Genomic DNA, 19,024 nt, shown 5'->3' with positions numbered 1-19,024 from the left:
AGGGGCTTGCTCCTCCACAATTCTGGAGCATAAAATAAGTAACATCAAAGAAAGTGCACTTTTGTGAAAGCGATGAGGAAGAGCTTCTTATTCTATAAGTCAAAATATTCCTCTATATTTTCATAAAACGATTACAACAAATTATCTCTACCTTAATGAGTCCTATAAAAACTGGGAAAACCATAGACTATTTTTAACCCATGAATGAAAACTATCCACTTATATATTTGAAGGACTGCTAGTGAAAGAGCATTTTTAAATTAAAAAGGGCACTAAAATAGAAGTTTTGTTGACTCAAAATTTAGTCCTGGTTCTGTCAAAAGTAGCTATGTAATTCTCGCAAATGCCTCAATGGGTCATACTTTCCTGCAAAATTAAGGGCTGACCTACAGAGTCTCTAACGGTCTCTTATGGCCAGGTGTGATGACCCACACCTGTAATCCCAGCACTCTGGGAGGCAAAGATGGGAAGATCACTTGAGCTCAGGAAGTCAAGAGCAGCCTGGGCAACATGGCGAGACCTTTTCTCTACAAAAAATTAAAAAATTAGTCAGGCAAGCACCTGTGGTCCCAGCTGACAGGTGGCTGAGGCAGGAGGATCCTATGAGGCCAGGAGATCAGGGCTGCAGTAAGCCATGTTTTGCCACTGCACTCAACCTGGGCAACAGAGCAAGATCCTGTCTCTAAGAAAAAAACATAAAGAAAGAAATAAAGGTCTCTTAAACTTCAGAGACTACCAAAATCTACCTTATATAATAGTAATGTAGCATCTTAAGAGCCAGACCTCACATTTGTGAAAATAATCATCAAAGCTATCAACTAAGATGAACTTTTAATTATTAATAATACAGGTATTATTCTAAGTAAAGTTCATAAATATCAGTATTTAACCTTCTGTTTGCATTTCTGTTTTAGTTATCAATTCTTTTGCTGCTTGTTCTTCAGGCATATGAATTTCTGCATCATCCTTTATAAGTTCATCCTTAGACCCATATCCTTGGTCAGACTGACCACCTGTTAAAAAGAATGCAGGCTTACATATAAATGTTTTCATATACTTATAATTGATATATAAAATATCAAAAGAAAATTCCACTGATCTACACCATTAAAGTTAGAGAAAAAGAAGACCAGAAAGCACACAAGGCACATAGAACATTTTAAAAATGATAAGCACCAAAGAACAGTAGAAACAGGAACATCAAAGACTAAACACATTGGGAAGCACTAAATCTTAATTTTTTCATCTGTAAATTAAAAAGATTTAGACAAGATGTTTGGAAAAGTCTCTTTTGGAGAGTGTCTACAGAATGCTACCTTCTGTGTAAGAATGAAAAACACATATATCTGCTTCCTTTTGCAAAAAATAAATGCAGAACAAATAAACTAGAAAACAGTAAAGATGGTTACCTACCAGGGTTGGGGGGAAATAAGATGCAATGAATAAAGAAGGAGAAAAGTTCTCTATGTATGGCTATGGTATTGCTTTTATCTTTGCAGATGTAATATACTTCTGCATGTTAAAAAAAACAAAATCAGTAAGATAAAGGGGGTACAACTGAATGCAAACAGAAGCAAATGAGGTCAACTGTATATCACATGAATAACCACACTCAAAGGGCCAGGGGAGGGCAAATACAAGTAACTTTTGAACACATTATTTTGAATATTTACCCTAAGCCTAGGAGTAATCATCAAATCCTGAACTGCCTAGTAGGTTTGTTTTTCACAGAGAAATGAGTGTAACAATTCTGAACTTATTTTTTATGTACAGTACACATCTTTTCTATCTTAGGAAAAAAGTTTAGAAGGAGTAACACCATGGTAACAGCGAGCTGAAATCTTAGCTTCCAAAATCTAGTCCCCATAAAAAAGAACCAGGGATCCCTGAAGAAATGGCTGATTCTAGAGCTCAGATAGAGAAAGTACAAGATTTAGCTAGAACAGTCTGTTGTGCCAAAAAGGTAGTGCTCAGGAACATGATGGGAGAATATCTAATGGACATAAAAACCAGCTTATAGGAGCTCCCACTGGCCAACACAGGGATAGTCTGAAGATCAAATAAGGACAGTAGTGAATTACACTTCAATGAATAAAATAGGAATCCAGGAGTCTGTACTCATAATAAATAAGAAAAAAAATAGAGAATGGAGAATTTTCTATATACTAGAATATCATCTTCTAAAGGAGTGACAAGAGTTGGCAAAAATCACCACTTTTAGTCATCATAGTAATGACTGGTTCAGGCAAGCATCATCAATGGATGCCAAATTTAAAAGAGAAAGTGTCAAGAGAAAGGATATTAGCACATTTTCACAGAGTGTCCTTTCAAAAATAGCTTTTCATCTGAGAGGGAAAAAATATTATAGTAACTATCTACAGAGAAACCAGACAATAGTGAGACTAGGTGATCCAAATTAGTATCACTGATGATGGATGGTCTGACAGACTGTGTGTGCCTGTAGGATGTGATAACCTGAGAAGGATTCAACATTATTTATGTAGCAAACCTATGGATGTATAACCTAATCACTAGGAAACAGCAGACATACCCAAATTAAAGAAGATTTCACAAAATAATTAAAACGAATTCTTCAAAAAGGCCAAGGTCATAAAAGATTTTTTAAAAGGCTAAGGAACTGTGCCCAGTTAAGGAAGACTAAAGAAAGGGAGTTAAATTACCATTTTGGTAATTTAACATTAGGACAACGGACAAACTTAGAATATAAACTATAAAGTAGTATATCAATGTTTTCTTGAATTTGGTAACTGAAGTGTGATTATATATAAGAGAAAACACCACTGAAATAGTAAGAGGTAAAAGGGGAAGATGTATGTACCCTGCTCATACGATTTAGGAAAAAGAAATGGTATGTATATGCATAAAGAATCAAAATAACAAAGCAAATGTGGCAAACTAAAAAGCAGTGAATCTAGATAAAATATGAGAGTTTTCTGTATTATTCTTGCAAATTTTCTCTAAGTTTGAAATTATTTCAAATATTTTAAAAGTCTGTTTTGACTTTAAAGTTCCATCATTTAAAATCAAAACTAAGATCAGGTACTAGACAAATCAGCATAAAGATGTCAATAAAAGGCACATAAAATAACATACACAGTACCTCCATTTTCCATCACTTATTACACTGCCACTCAGACTGGGTTTGTCATAAACAAAAGATTTAAATGTCTTTAAATACTATTACTTAGAATGACTAACTTCAGTCACTTTTTTACTGGCTCCCTCAAAAAGTCTGGCTATATGAAATAAACACTAGGCTGGGACCTGGGTAGATTAAAACCAAACATGCCCCTAACTGCTAAGTGACTCTGTATCAGGTACCAAGTGGAAAGATTTCATAAGATAATCCTTAATGAAATGAGCAACTTAAGCACCTGGGCTGAAGACTCCAAAAGATTCAAATGGCATCATGAGAAGTTCTACAGAGACACACCACTACTGCCAATTCAGTATGTGGAATTCAGTCATTTGAAATGCAGCTAAAATATATAAGGGGAACCTGAAGGTTCTCACCCAACTATTGAAGTCTTTGTATCAATTACTCAGGATTACTAGGAGACTGGTATTTCCATTAAAGGAGTAAATTGCCTCTATAATGAGATAAACTTAAAAATCTGAAGGAATGGGGGAAGGTATTTATGTATTACTATCACTATTCCTGGTAAACTGGTTTCACAACAAAAAAAATTTTTTTTGTTTTTTTATACATGAATCTCATTTCCTCTACAAGTATTAGCAAAAAAATGCTAGAGGAAATAAAATAAGTAGCTTTAAAATAAATGTTTTATAAAAATTATTATTTGTTAATATAATATACAAACATGATGGCAAACTGAGGAAGTTTATTACAAACAGAATTGTAATGTACAGCTTTCTGTTGACTTTCAGTTATTTACATATGCTCCTGTAATTATGGGAAGGTTGTTTTAACATAATAATTCAGTAGAACAGTTTTGGAAAGAACCACACCACCTCAACAGTGGAAACAATTAATTCTCCAATGCTTTTAACACTATTTGTCACAATGATGCTACAAACCAACCTCAAAATAAGAATTTTAGAAAGGCATATCTTCAAATAAGATAAAAAATATGCTTTGTAAACGGACCATTAAAAAAGAAAGTTAGTTTGATATTTTCAATAGAGTCTTTATATAATTACATTTATCTGAAGGAGAAAAAGCAAGAAAATGCAAACTGTTTACCACTCATAACAATACTTAAAATACAATGAAAGTCTTTCCCCCACCCTTGCATGTCAGCAAAATTTAACCTAATAAATGGGAAATTACCTGATGTGGTTAACAGTCAAGGGTAGAATTAATGCACACGTGTATCCATAGCTTCACGTCATACAAGTCTGTCTGCACCCCACACCATGACAGCCAAGGACAAATGCAGCACCAAGAAACAGCACAGAGCAAAAAGCAAAGCAACAAAGAGCAGAGAAAAGGAAACTTCAGTCATGGAGACAAGTTCAGAAGCACAGGAATTAGACCCAGAATTCTTTTGTAAAGGAAGGCTTGAAATATTAAAAACAACCACAACAAAAAAAACAACACAAGAAGAAGGATGTGCAACACACATATATCTGCACAATGTGCTACTTTAATTATACTTATTTCTAACTTCAGAGGACAGGGCTTACTCCCATGGCTATGTACATAAAAGCAGCTTCAGTAGCTCTCAGATCTATAAAAATGTAACTTAAAGAGAATGCTTTTCTTCATGGTGTCAATTCCTTCCTTCCCTTTTTAGTATTCATAAAGTTTTAAGATATATTTTCTATTTAATTAAAAAAAGATTTGCAAGTTGTGTCACTAATTTTGAAGTTCCTTAGCTCACAATTCCTAATTATAGCATACACATTCACAAATTAATGATGAACAAATACAAAGAAGCATCATGCTAGAGCACTGTGCACAGAACTACCATACTAATTCTGTACTATAGGAAATTAAAAAAAGTGATCTGCAGACTTGTATTGCTCCTCTTCTAGTTTTAAAGTACTAAAAGTAAAGTGCTTCTAGTACTTTTAAAGTATTCATGTCACACAAACTCAAGAAGGGAAGAAGTTTTTTGAAAAAGGAAAGATTAAACATGAGAGTAAGTGAAGAGTTAGTAAAATCTGTATTTTAGTACCTGTGCTAGAGTGATTATCAACGGACTCAAGCCTGATTAAATCTCTGACGAAGACTGTGTGCTTCCCATTATTAGCATCATTAGAACTATCCACGCTACCGTGGCTCACTGTGTCTCCATCACTTCCACCTGTGATATTCTGAGGAGCTAAAGTTAAGGACAATAGCAGTTCAATAACTCATGCATTGATAATTTCTTAAACTAAACATGAATGACCCATGGTTCACTTATAGTCGCAGAACACTTTCTAAATTTCTGGAAAAAAAAAATTTTGGACTAAGGTAATGTCTTTAATTGTATATGAAAATGTCTACCACAATTTAAGTTTTCTACTTCACAAAGCTAAAAATTCATATGCCTATAAAGCTCATGGTTCAGGAAGAAAGTATACTTCTAATCACATGTATTACCTGATATTGAGGAGACCTGTGATTTTTGCACAGTCTTTTTAAGTGGTTGCCTAAACTGTGCCAAGCCACGTACCACATTCCGTACCTTCGTCCATAAGAAGATACCACTGCGGGTACTGCTAGGCCACGGGCTCTCCAAAACTACCTAAAGGTAAAATAAGGGTAAAAAGAATGTTCATTAGCAAGATGCGATTTTAAAAATACATACATGCATAGATGTGTGTGTGTGTATATACATATATATGTACACACACACATACATATATACACACACACACACAAAAATATAAAGTTATACTAGTCAAGAGGTATATGAAAAAATGCTAAACATTACTAAACATCAGAGAAACACAAATTAAGACTACAATGAGATATCTTATCATCTAATACTTGTTAGAATCATTATTGTCAAAAAAACAAAAGATGTTGATTAAGGATGTGAAGAGCTGGGCATGTTGGCTCATGCCTGCAATCCCAGCACTTAGGGAGGCAGAAGCATGCGGATCACCTGAGGTTGAGAGTTCCAGACCAGCCTGACCAACAGGAAAAAACCCCCATCTTTACTAAAAATACAAAATTAGCTGGGCGTAATGGCGCATGCCTGTAATCCCAGCTACTCGGGAGGCTGAGGCAGGAGAAACGTTTGAACCCAGGAGGTAGAGGTTGTAGTGAGCCGAGATCATACCACTGCACTTCAGTCTGCGCAAGAAGGGTGAAACTCTGCTCCAAAAAAAAAAAAAAAGGATGTGGAGAAAAGAACACTTACACACTCAGTGGAAATGCAAATTAGTAAGCCATTAAAAAGATTCCTCACAAATAGTTTGGCGTTTCCTCAAAAAATTAAAACTAGAACTACCATATCATCCAGCAATCCTACTACTGGGTATAGATATGCAAAAGAAATGAAATCAGTACACTCAAGAGATCTGTACTCCTCATATTTACTGCAGCATTATTCATAATAACAAAAATATGGAATCATCCTAAGTGTTCATCAATGTATGAATGGATGAAGAAACTGTGGTATATATACACAATGAAATATTATTCAGTCTGAAATAAAAAAAGGAAATCCTGTCATTTGTGACAATATGAACGATCCCAGAGGACATGACGGCAAGTGAAATAAGCCAGGCACAGAAAGACAAATACTGCATGATCTCACATATATGTGAGATCCAATAAAGTGAAACCCATAAAACTTAGAGAGTAGAACTGGTTACCAGGGGCTCTGAGAGGTGACGGGAAACAGGGGACTGGAAGATGTTGGTAAAAAGATACAAAATTTCAGTTAGATACTAGAAATAAAGTCAAGAGATCTGTTGAACAACATGAGGACTACAGTTAATAACAATGTATTGTATTTTGAAAATTGCTAAGAGACTACAAGTGTTCTCACCACAAAAAAATGGTAAGTATGTGAAGTAAGGCATATGTTAATTACTTAATAGCCTGATTGATCCATTCCACAATATACATACCTCAAAACATCATATTGTACATGATAAATATACATACATTTTATCAATTTTTAAACAAGAATTATATCCCAAAACCTCTTTTAACAGGAATTTCATAAATAACAAAAGGTATACAAAATTATCATTCTTAATAGCAGCACATATTGCCTAATGTTGATCCTACTTACCTTATTATAATAACCATAAGTAATAGCATTAGGCTTTATCCTAGCAGTTTTCATTTCAAATAAGACTCTCACTGCTAAAACAGGATGACCCCAAAGTCCACAAAGCTGCATTACTACTCGATAGCACACCTAACAACAACAACAAAAAAAATTGAATTGTCAGCAATTAGCATACCACTCTATCTGTGAATTGTAGAAATTTTACTGAATTCTTTTCATGAAGTTATTAAGCATTATTTTATCCTCTGTTCTGATTTGACCATCTTAGCAAATTATTTTTAAGACCATTCAGGCTGGGTGCAATGGCTCATGCCTCACTGCACTTAGGGAGCCAAGGTGGGCAGATGACCTGAGGTCAGGACTTCGAGACCAACCTGGCCAACATGGTAGAACCTCATCTCTACTAACAGTACAAAAATTAGATGGGCAGGGAGGTGCATGCCTATAATCACAGCTACTTGGGAGGCTGAGGCACGAGAATCACTTTAACCCAGGAAGTGGAGGTTGCAAGGAGCCCACATCACACCATTGCACTCCAGCCTGGATGACAGGAGTTTTTTTTGAGACTCCATCTCAAAAGAAAAAAAAAAACCACAACTATTCATTAATGCAAGTATCATTATTAACTATTTCATATAAGACGTATTTGTCCATGTCCCATTTGTTTGAGTAACTAAAGCTACTCTATTACTCTTCGTAAATTTGAGAGGGAATTCATTTTTAAAATCAAGTATAGAGGCCGGCAGCGGTGGCTCACATCTGTAATCCCAGAACTTTTGGAGGCCAAGGTGGGCAAATCACCTGAGGTCAGGAGTTTGAGACCAGCCTGGCCAACATGGTGAAATCCCATCTCTACAAAACAAAAACAAAAATTAGCCAAGCATGGTGGCACAGGCCTGTAATCCCAGGTACTCGGGAGGCTGAGGCAGGAGAATCGCTAGAACCTAGGAGAAAGAGGTTGCAGTGAGCCAAGATTGCAATTTTAGTCTTTTCCTGAGGGAAAAGAGTAAGACTGTCTCAAAAAAATAAACAAAATCAAGTATAAAGTCTCTCTCTCCCCAATAACTATGCTTTCCATTCAATGCCAAAGGAATTAAAAACTTATCTCCAAAATGCCTATAGAACAAACAAGACTTGTCTTTAAAAGAATAAGAACAAAGTTAAATATACTGTAACATTATTAGCAAAGACTTTTCATTTTTAATTCTGATCTAGTTCAAAATAGTTTATAGTTATTTTAACATAAAAAATAATTTTTAAAAGGAAAAACAGCATGAGAAAAAGCTAAGTAAGTGCCTCAGTTTCGTCAACCATTAACTGGATAATATCAGTATGTACTTCTTAGGATGGTTTCTGAGGCTTGAGAGAAAAATGCATGAAAATGTCTAGTACATCATTCACTGAGTGCTTCTATAAACCAACCAGGCACTTTAAGTATATTAACTGATTTAACCTTCAGACTATGATGAAGGTACTATTATTACCTACCTCGGTGGTTCTCCAGGAGCAATTGTGCTCTCCAAGGGAATATTTTTTATTGTCATGATCTGTGCAGGGAAAGAGAGGCATCTAGTAGGTAGATGCCAAGGATGCTGCTAAACATCCTACACAATGTACAAGACAGACTCCTAAAATAAACAATTATGTGGGCCAAAATATCAATAGTGTCGAAGTTGAGAAGTTCAAAGTTACATTTTCAAATAGATAATCCAAAACACAAATACGTTCTACAGGCCAGGTGCAACGGTTCACATCGATAATCTCAGCACTTTAGGAGGTCAAGCAGAAGGATGGCTTAAGGCCATAAGTTTGAGACCAGCCCAGGAAACACATCAAGACCCCATTTCTACAAAAAATAAAACTAAAAAAATTAGTCAGACGTGGTGATGTGCACCTGTAGTTCCAGCTACTTGGGAGGCTGAGTGGGAGGATCACTTGAGCCCAGAAGTTCAAGGCTGCAGGGAGCTCTGATAGCGCCACTGCACTCCAGCATGGGCAACAGTACATGACCCTGTCTCTAAAACAGACTAAATAACTAACCCTAAGACACAGGTCTTAAGTGGAGAGCCACTTACTAAAAGCCTATTCCCTATCTCCTTCCCAATAAAGTTATATTAAGAATAAAATGAAGCCAGCCACAGCAGCTCATGCCTGTAATCCCAGCACTTTGGGAGGCCAAGGTGGGGGTTCAAGAGCCAGGAGTTCAAGACCAGCCTGGGCAACAAAGTGAGATTCCATCCCTTGAAAGAAAAAATTAAAAAAAAGAAAAACCATATGCCAGGCGAGGTGCAAGACTGTATGCCTGCAGTCCTAGCTACTCCGGAGACAGGTGGGAGAATTGCTTGAGCCCAGGAGTTCGAGGCTGCAGTGAGCCATGATCACAAAACTGCACTCCAGCCTGGGCAAGAGAGAAACGTGATCCCATCTCTTTAAAAATAAACAAACACGGTCGGCTGTGGTGGCTCACACCTGTAATCCCAGCACTTTGCGAAGCTGAGGTGGGCAGATCACTTGAAGCCAGGAGTTCAAGACCAGCCTGGCCAACATGGTGAGACCCCATCTCTATTAAAAATACACACACACACACACACACACACACACACACACACACAGACAGGTATGGTGGCATGTGCCTGTAATTCCAGCTACTCAGGAGCCACAGAACTGTCTGAACCCAGAAGGCAGAGGCGGCAATGAGCCAAGGATAGATCCAACCTGGGTGACAGTCTTGCTCAAAAATAAATAACTAAAATAAAAAATAAACAATATGTACCAGCTCCATGAAACACAGTAACAGTTTTACCTTTCCTCCTTAATGAAAATGCTTGAGCACACTTAAAAGCAACTTAGACCCAAATTTTATTAGCAGTACAAAAATAAAATTTATCCTAGAAACAATAAGTCAATTTGTTAACACTTACCTCATCTAAGGGATCCACATCTGTTTTCCTCATCTTAATAAGTACATCATATGCCTGCTGAAGTGCTCTGACCTTAGGATGAGAAACTCTAACATAGGCCGGAAGACAAATAAACCATAAACTGTAACAATGACTGAACAGACACTTGGCCCACTGTGGTGGATTTGTATAACATCTCTTTGCCAATTTATGAGCTGTTTTTATTTCCTAGAAAGAGAATAAAATATTACAGCATTTACTAAAATTTATTAGGATGAGGGGAGAAGTGAGAAGGATTTAAGTAAAAGTTGACTCTAAAATCAAGCACTTTGAAGTTGACTTTTGAGAGTAGCTTCCTACTTAGTGCTAATGGTTCCCCTGAACATTTATTTATAATAATACTTTATACTATACCACAACTATTTGTTAGCAACCGTGTGTCTCTTAACAGAGTAGAAATTAAGAGCAAACATCACTCATCTTTTTATAATAGAATGGCTCATGTCTTTTACAAAAAAGGCACTCATTTTTGATGGGTGAAAAAGTGATATTCTCACTCTTCTCTCTGCTGAAGTTTAATATGCTCTAGGCTATCTCCTGCCAAGATTTCCATTCTGTCTTCCCAAGCTACAGACTATGTTAACTCCCTCATTGACAGAGTCCTTAAAAAAGATCTATTCCTTTTGAAGTCAACATAAACTTTCCTCCTAGGAGTTTGATAGTTATGTTTTCTAGTTCTGATTTTCATTCTGATTTAGGTAGAAGAGAGAAGGTATCAAAATCATCTGCTGAGCTTTTTTTTTTTTTTTTTATTGAGACAGAATCTTGCTTTTGTCACCCAGGCTGGAGTATAATGGTACGATCTCAGCTCACTACAACCTCCACCTCCCAGGTTCAAGCGATTCTCCTGCCTCAGCCTCCCAAGTAGCTGGGATTACAGGCACCCACCACCACGCCTGTCTAGTTTGTTTTTGTTTGTTTGTTTGTTTGTGTTCTTAGCAGAGAAAGGGTTTTACCATGTTGGCCAGGCAGGCCTTGAACTCCTGACCTCAACTTATCCACTCACCTCAGCCTCCCAAAGTGCTAGGATTATAGATGTGAACCACCATACCCAGCCATCTGCTGAGCTTTATCAAACTATATATGTTCCCAGAAACTAGAGAGCCTATCAGATATGTTAGAATGCCATTTTATGCTTTGCACTAAAGATTCCTCCACTAGATTATGTTCTAAATAAAAAAATCTTGGTGTATTAATTTTACTTTTGAGCTTGATCTCCATGACACTTCAGTATATATTTTAAAATATATGCCATTGTTTTTCTAAGATCCTACGGTCCTTTACTTTTCCAGTTAGCCTGAAAAAAAAAAATTCTGCTATAAATGAAATTTAGAGGCTGAATCAGCAAAATTTTCTCATTTTAGAAATTTCCATTTTGTTAGCTGGTAACGGTAAAAAGAAAATTCTTTAGTATGCTCTTCCAATAACACTGAAAGATATATGAACTGTATGAAGTTAGGGAATACTTCAGCCTATCTATAGGATTTAGGGGATTATCCCATAAATTAGTAAAACCCAAACTAACATTTTCATTGTGAAATTTTCCACATTTTGAAGAACCCCAAAATGCCAGTGTATGTATAAAGGTTCTTTAATTTTAACTCACACATAATCATAGCTTAATTCTTTATACCTAAATCACATATAGTAATGAAGCAAGATGTCTAGGTTGTCCTAAGTTAACTCCCTTTGGATTGTAATACTTGGAATCAAATATATTTACATTAGCCATTAGGGAAACGCAAATTTAAAATACAACTTCATACTTACTAGATGGCTTTAATGAAAAAAAAAAATAACAAGAATAGACCAGAATATGCTGTAAAACTGGAACCCTCATACACTGCTGATGGGAATGTAAAAAGTCATGCAGCCACTTTGGAAAACAGCCTGGGAAGTGCCTCAAAGAGTTGTACACAGAGTAACCATTTGACATAGCAATTTACTCCTAAATATATACCTCAAAGAAATAAAAACATACATCCATACAAACACTTATACACAAATGTTCATTTCCAATATTCAAAACAGCCAAAAAGTAGTAAGTACCCACATGTCCATAAATAGACAAAATGTGGTTTGGCCACACAATGGAATATTATTCAGCAATAAAAATTATTACTGATATATACTGGAACGTGGATGAATCCTGAAAATGTTATGCTAAGTGAAAGAAAACAGTCACAAAAGAACACATATTATGTAGTTCTACTTGTGAAATGCCCAGAATACACAAATTTGTAGACAGAAAACAGATTTGTGGTTGCCTGGGGCTGCAGGAGATTGAGATTTGAGGTTAATGGCTAAAGGATGAAAACTTTCTTTTGGGGTTGATAAAAATATTCTAAAATTAATTGTGGTGATAGTTGTACAAACCTGTGAATATACTAAAAGCCACTTAATCATACACTTTAAGTAGGTATATTGTATGCTATATGAATTATATTTCAATTAAGTTTTCTAAAAAGTATATTTGGTTCCTAAGTATTCCCTTAAAGCATAAACATAAGCATTCAAAAATATCAGCCTAGATACATAGATAGATAGATAGATAGATAGATAGATAGATAGATAGATAGATAGACAGACAGATAGATAGACAGACAGACAGACACATAGATGATAGATTTTTTTTTTTTTTGAGATGGGAGTTTCACTCTTGTCACCCAGGCTAGAGTGCAGTGTGCAATCCTGGCTTACTGCAACCTCCACCTCCCAGGTTCAAGCAATTCTCCTGCCTCAGCCTCCCAAGTAGCTGGGATTACAGGTGCCTGCCACCATGCCCAGCTAATTTTTGTATTTTTAGTGCAAATGGTTTCATCATGTTGGCCAGGCTGGTCCTGAACTCCTGACCTCAAGTGATCTGCCTGCCTCAGTGCTGGGATTACAGGCATGAGACACCATGCCTGGCCCAGCCTTGATATTTTAGGCACACCTGCAAGAAATCTAGTTAAATTCAGTAACAACCATAGTAAGTTTTCAAATGGTTGTGGGTGATCATTCTAAACTATGAGCTGCATATCACATATACATATTTTACATCTTAAATGAACATGTATTAGATAAAGAATATCTGACCTGTTTAGTTCTCTTAGCCATGAGAGCTGGACTGTTTGTAATGCTATTCCCAGTAGGGTGTCTACTAAAGCAAAGTTTCAACTCCTGCGGTCTGTCAAAAAGCTTAAGGTCCAGTCTTGGAAAGTATTTGTAACTAAAATAAAAAGCAAAAATAGAACTGCTGATTTAAAATATACATCAACTTTTCATATTATTCCAGCATTTAGGCAAGTATTTCTAAACCTCAAATAGTACCCAACATTATTTAACGGCTTATATGGAAAAAATACTTTTTCAAAATTTTAAAATGATATAACATAGAGACTATCTTCATGAAAACTTTGTCTCCTCTCCACCCTATCTGTTATTTTCAATCAATTTCTAAAACACAGAAAACTCTTATATCTTACTTAAAGGGGGAAATAACTCTTTGAAGAGAATCCATGTGTTTGATAATTTATGTTTAAAAAAATTTTAGTACACGTTATGTACTAAATTTAGTACACTTACGTTTTAGTACACTTACATTTTCCTTCATAAAATTACCTTGCATCAGTACTTAAATTTTAAAAATCCATAAAATTTTTATTTTAAGGATGAATTTGAGCAGTTTTTCACTGCTGGACATTATTAGGTTGTTTCTAAATTTCTCCAATCAAATATTTTCATATGTATATCTTTATGAATACTTTTGCTTACTTTCTTAGGATGAATACTCACCCAATAATAGAGTTTGCTAGGTCCATGTTTAACAAAAGAATTAAAATTAGTATAATTACTATCAGTTTATTTCCAAAAAGATTATACTGGAACATATATTCTAACTACTAGCATAACCTATTCTCAATCTCAAAGGTTTCTAGTCATCATTTTGGTTTCCATTTCTTTGAATGAAAAAAAGCAAAACACATTTTTATGTTATTGACTTTGGATTTCTTCTTGGAAATTGTCTACTTATTTCCTTTGCCAATTTTCTTCCAGGAGATATTTAATTTCCATATTTGATTTTATCTTGTTTGTCAATATCTGGATTCCAATTTCTAGCAGTTAAGCCAAAGTAGAAAAGAATTCTATAGTTAACATGAAATCAAAATTGTATTTAATTAAGCCACTCAATCCCAGACATATTCTTCATTCTGATGCAGTCCTATTGATATTATATATTAATTCTCTATTTTAGGAAGGTACTTAATTTACTTTCCATTTTAGAAATACAGCCTAAGAAAATAACTGTATATGCACATAAAGGTAGATGGCAAAGAATTAGAAACAAATCCGTAAGAGGCTATTTAAATAAATCATAATAAATGCATACAATGTAGTCATTACAAATGATAAGGCACAAAAATATTTAATGGTATGGGAAAATATTCAGATCACTAAAGGCAAACACAGATTACAAAGAGAATCTACCAGATGAACTCATACATGCAGTACATACACACATAAATCCACATGATACACACATACCTACAATTGTTAAAAGACACAAGTATTGATGCTAGAATGATATATCAGTTTTTTCTTTTTGTTTGACTTTCTTAGTTTATTAAATTTATAGTAATAAAATCCATTCTAATTTCTTAAAAGCCACATCCAAATCCTATCCTTTATTTTAATAAAGAATAATTCCTGGCCCTCTACCTTAAGTTTTCTTGGTAAATTACTAATTCATAAAAACTTCACAATCTCTATATCAACACTAAAACTCCCAAAGGGAGAGGGGAATCTCATAGAAGTAACATTTTTCTCCTTCAGAATTGGAACTTTTAAAGATTAAAATACAGTTAAACGCTAAGGTAAACAATGATCAACATGTGACAATGCCATCGAATTTTTAAATTATAACACCTAGTGGCATTTCCATAAAATGTTCATCTACATTAGTTTACTGAATTAATACTGAAAACGACTTTCACAAAAGACTAATATACATATCTACCAATAAAAATTAAAATAAACTTATAGGCTGTGTCTAAATAGATCTTTAAAAACTTCCTATTACCTGTACTTTGGTGACAGGACCTTTCCATCATCAGGAGGTGGCTCTGGTGGCGTAATAAATACAGTATGTTCACTTTTCTGTGAATCGTCTAGTTCTATCAATCTGGTATCTTCTGCTGAATCAAAATCAACCTGAAAATAATTATTTTCCTCAATTAATTTGCATACAAACAAAATCTAATTCTGAAATTTCAATACTTAAAGTCTGAGAAAAACATACCTTATCTGTTTTCTCTGTGCCTTTATCAGGAAACAACTAGAAAATAAGAAAACATATACTTAATGAAAATGTCCACTAAGAATTTAACAGAGATTTTTATCTTACGTTCTGATTTAGAAAAAAACTACCCCTTTTCAGTATTGGCTGATACCAAATACTGCACAATATATTTCTAAGCTAAATATATACTCTTAGGCTAAAGCATAATTTTTTACTTGTGGTTATTAGGATAGAAAACTATTTTGATTAGCTCTTTTGTAAACCTTAAGACAAAAGATAACCACAAGGTTATCTGGCTTCTCAAAAAAAATTCATCATTATTAAACTCCCTTATAAGTGATTGACATTAATCTTCTCATATAACTGGAAGATAGTGGAATATCAATTTTGAAAATAAACCAAAACCTTGAATAGTTTTAATTATATCCCTAAAGTTTTAGATCACACTGATAGGAGAAAATTATTCAAATCTTCTAAGGCATATGAATCATTAGGGGGTTATAAAATTAATGTCAGTGGAATATCAATTTTGTAAATAAACCAAAACCTTGAATAGTTTTAATTATATCCCTAAAGTTTTAGATCACACTGACAGGAGAAAATTATTCAAATCTTCTAAGGCATATGAATCATTAGGGGGTTATAAAATTAATGTCATAATATTCTACTTTTTTTGGATACAATCTCAAATGTTATGTAATATATGGTTTCCATAAACAATAATATCTACTTAGCAAAAAAAGAATTCTACTAAAAGTTAGAAAAAATTATAACCAAGTCATTGCTGTCAAGAATCGATTTTAACTTCCTTAGGATGGGTAAGTAACGCTTAAAAATTTAACATATTTCCATCCTCCATTAGAACAAAAGAAATACATTAGCAAAAGGATTTGGAAAGACATTAAAACAAAAGAACATAAGACTTTTATTACCCTTAAAACCATTTCTTAATTTAAAAAACTAAATCTTAAACTAAATGTTATTCATTTAAATTAAAAAAATATAAACTCACAAGGCTCAAGGAAACATTCTTAGTACTCAAGTAAATAAAATAAAATAAAATGAAAGTGAGATTTAAAGAGAAAATTTACTGACTGAGCATAGTGGCTCATCCTGTAACCCCAAGGATTTGGGAAGCCAAGGCAGGAGGATTGCTTGAGCCCAGGAGTTTGAGACCAGCCTGGGCAACAGAGTCAGACCTCATCTCAACTAAAATCTAAAAACCTAGCCAGGTGTGGTGCATGCCTGTACTCCCAGCTACTCAGAAAGCTGAGGTGGGAGAATCACTTCAGCCCAGAAGTCTGAAGTTACAATGAGCTATGATCATGCCACTGCACCCCAGCTTGGGTGACAGAATGAGATGCTGTTTCAAACAATCGATCAATCAATAAAGAAGAGAAAAATTGGCTATGTGTGGTAGAAACTTGATACCACAAAAGAAAATGATTCTTAAATTCAGCCCAGAATTGGTAACACATACCCACCCCCATACGGTCTTCCTTAGATCACTCTAGACTAACAATAACAATGACAATTATACAGGTAAGGCAAACTGATTTTTCTGAATACCAACATAAGGACAAACTTTTACCTTTTCTATGCAATCATCGAAAAATGCTAATCCAGTATCTTTATCACTTACAAAACTGCATTCTTCAATGAAACGAATAAAAATCTGCGTTTTGGATAAAAGGGTATAGAATTTTGCATAGGCACGATCTCGACTTTTTAAAAATCCTGAGGAAAAAAAATTATAATTAAATTCCAATTTTAAACTGCAATTTGATGTTATAGTAAACATTAAACTTGTACTTAGCTATATTACATTCTCTTTATATATATATCCACATTTAAAGAGAAGCTTCTATAGGTTGAGTATCCCTTATCTGAAATGCTTGGGATCAAAAGTGTTTCAACATTTTAATTTTTTTTAGGATTTAGAAATATTTGCATGTGCACAATTAGGTATCTTGGGGATGAGACCCAAGTAAACAGAAAATTCATTTATGTTTCTCATATATTCCTATCATACACACAGTCTCAAGGTAATGTTATACAGTATTTTCAATGATCTTGTGCATGAAACAAAATCGTGTTAAGTTCTTACGTGTACTTGAGTGGAATTTTCCACTTGTGGCATCATGTCAGCACTCAGAAATTTTCAGATTTTGGAGCATTCCAGGTTTTGGATTTTCAGATTAGGGAAGCTCAACCTGTGGTAACTACATATATAGCTCATTCTGCCTAATTAAACCATGAAAAATACTTAACTTGCATCCATGTCTTCCCTGAAATCTGTATCCCCTATAAGAAACCTCCACCTCTACAACTTTTAAGTAGAAATTTCTCTGATACTCTGCATACTCTTGAGTCCACAGTCAATTTCCAAAGAGTCAATGTCCTTCCTCTTTAATGCTGTGAGACCATTATTTCTCATTATTTCTGTACTGTGTTTTTTAAAATTTCTGCTCACTAAAGATTCAAGCATCTGGCTATTCCATTGTTTCATCTATTAATTGTAGTCATCTACTGATTTCAGGGACACACCTTGATTCACTGAAGAGTATTTGATTCAAGGTCTCCGCCTTTCTAATTCCTACCACCATCATTCTTCCATACCCAGAAGCACAAACTATGAAAATACTTTGGATTCTTCATTCATTCCTTGATTTTAGGTTTCCTTTTTTTTTTTTTTTTTGAGATGGAGTCTAGCTCTGTCACCCATGCTGGAGTGCAGTAGTGTGATCTCGGCTTACTGCAAACTTCACCACCCAGGTTCAAGTGGTTCTTCTGCCTCAGACTCCCAAGTAGCAAGGATTACAGGCGCCAGCCACCACACCTGGCTAATCTTTGTATTTTTAGTAGAGACAGAGTTTCCACATGTTGGCCAGGCTGGTCTTGAATGCCTGATCTCAGGTGATCAGCCGCCTTGGCCTCCCAAAGTTTTGGGATTACAAACGTGAGCCACTACACCCAGTCTCTTTTAAGAGATGGGGTCTTGCTATGTTGAGAAGGCTGGTCTTGTACTCCTGGCCTCAAGGGATCCTCCCATCTCAGCCTCCCAAAGTACTGGAATTACAGGTATGAACCACCATGCCCAGCCCTCATTCCTTGATTTTCAATGATCCTATGCTCCATCCCACCTCAAGCACCAACTTCAACACATAGTCACAGTCTATTGATTTTCCTTGTTAGCATTCAAAACAGCATTGCCTCCCGAATCTCTCATTTTCACATCACTCACAGCCCATTACCTCTGTGTATGTGGTCTCCTTACATAAGTATTTCTACTAAGTGTTTTAGAGTTTTGAAGCAGGGGCAGGGGGGTGGGGCGCAGAGAGGAAAGGCTCATTGAAATCTCCAGTCTATTGGCCCTTTTACCTCTACCTACATCTTCCCTTCTTCACTTCTTTCCCTATCCAATACTGATTCCATGCTATATCCATGATTTCTTTTTTTTTTTTTTTTTTGACACGGAGTTTCGCTCTTGTTACCCAGGCTGGAGTCCAATGGCGTGATCTTGGCTCACCGCAACCTCCACCTCCTGGGTTCAGGCAATTCTC

At 35.2% G+C, this 19,024-nt stretch overlaps 1 protein-coding gene across 10 annotated transcripts in view; it reads right to left on the bottom strand.

The window, feature by feature from the left end:
- Positions 1-19,024, bottom strand: part of DENND4C (DENN domain containing 4C) — a 229,387-nt gene that overhangs the window by 31,028 nt on the left and 179,335 nt on the right. For 7 of the 10 annotated variants that reach the window (XM_054256518.2, XM_054256532.2, XM_054256524.2 and 4 more), the window contains 9 exons: positions 17,053-17,198; positions 15,462-15,497; positions 15,243-15,373; positions 13,259-13,391; positions 10,142-10,348; positions 7,221-7,349; positions 5,573-5,717; positions 5,163-5,309; positions 891-1,013 (listed from right to left, as the gene is read on the bottom strand). In XM_054256518.2, the coding sequence (XP_054112493.2) occupies positions 891-1,013; positions 5,163-5,309; positions 5,573-5,717; positions 7,221-7,349; positions 10,142-10,348; positions 13,259-13,391; positions 15,243-15,373; positions 15,462-15,497; positions 17,053-17,198 (1,197 nt within the window). The remainder of the gene's footprint in view (positions 1-890; positions 1,014-5,162; positions 5,310-5,572; positions 5,718-7,220; positions 7,350-10,141; positions 10,349-13,258; positions 13,392-15,242; positions 15,374-15,461; positions 15,498-17,052; positions 17,199-19,024) is intronic. The other 3 variants (XM_054256520.2, XM_078369899.1, XM_035306434.3) reach the window with 1 other exon arrangement.

This window comes from Callithrix jacchus, chromosome 1 (genome assembly GCF_049354715.1).
Source record: "Callithrix jacchus isolate 240 chromosome 1, calJac240_pri, whole genome shotgun sequence".
NCBI lineage: Eukaryota > Metazoa > Chordata > Mammalia > Primates > Cebidae > Callithrix > Callithrix jacchus.
This window is presented reverse-complemented; position numbering and strand designations above follow the sequence as displayed.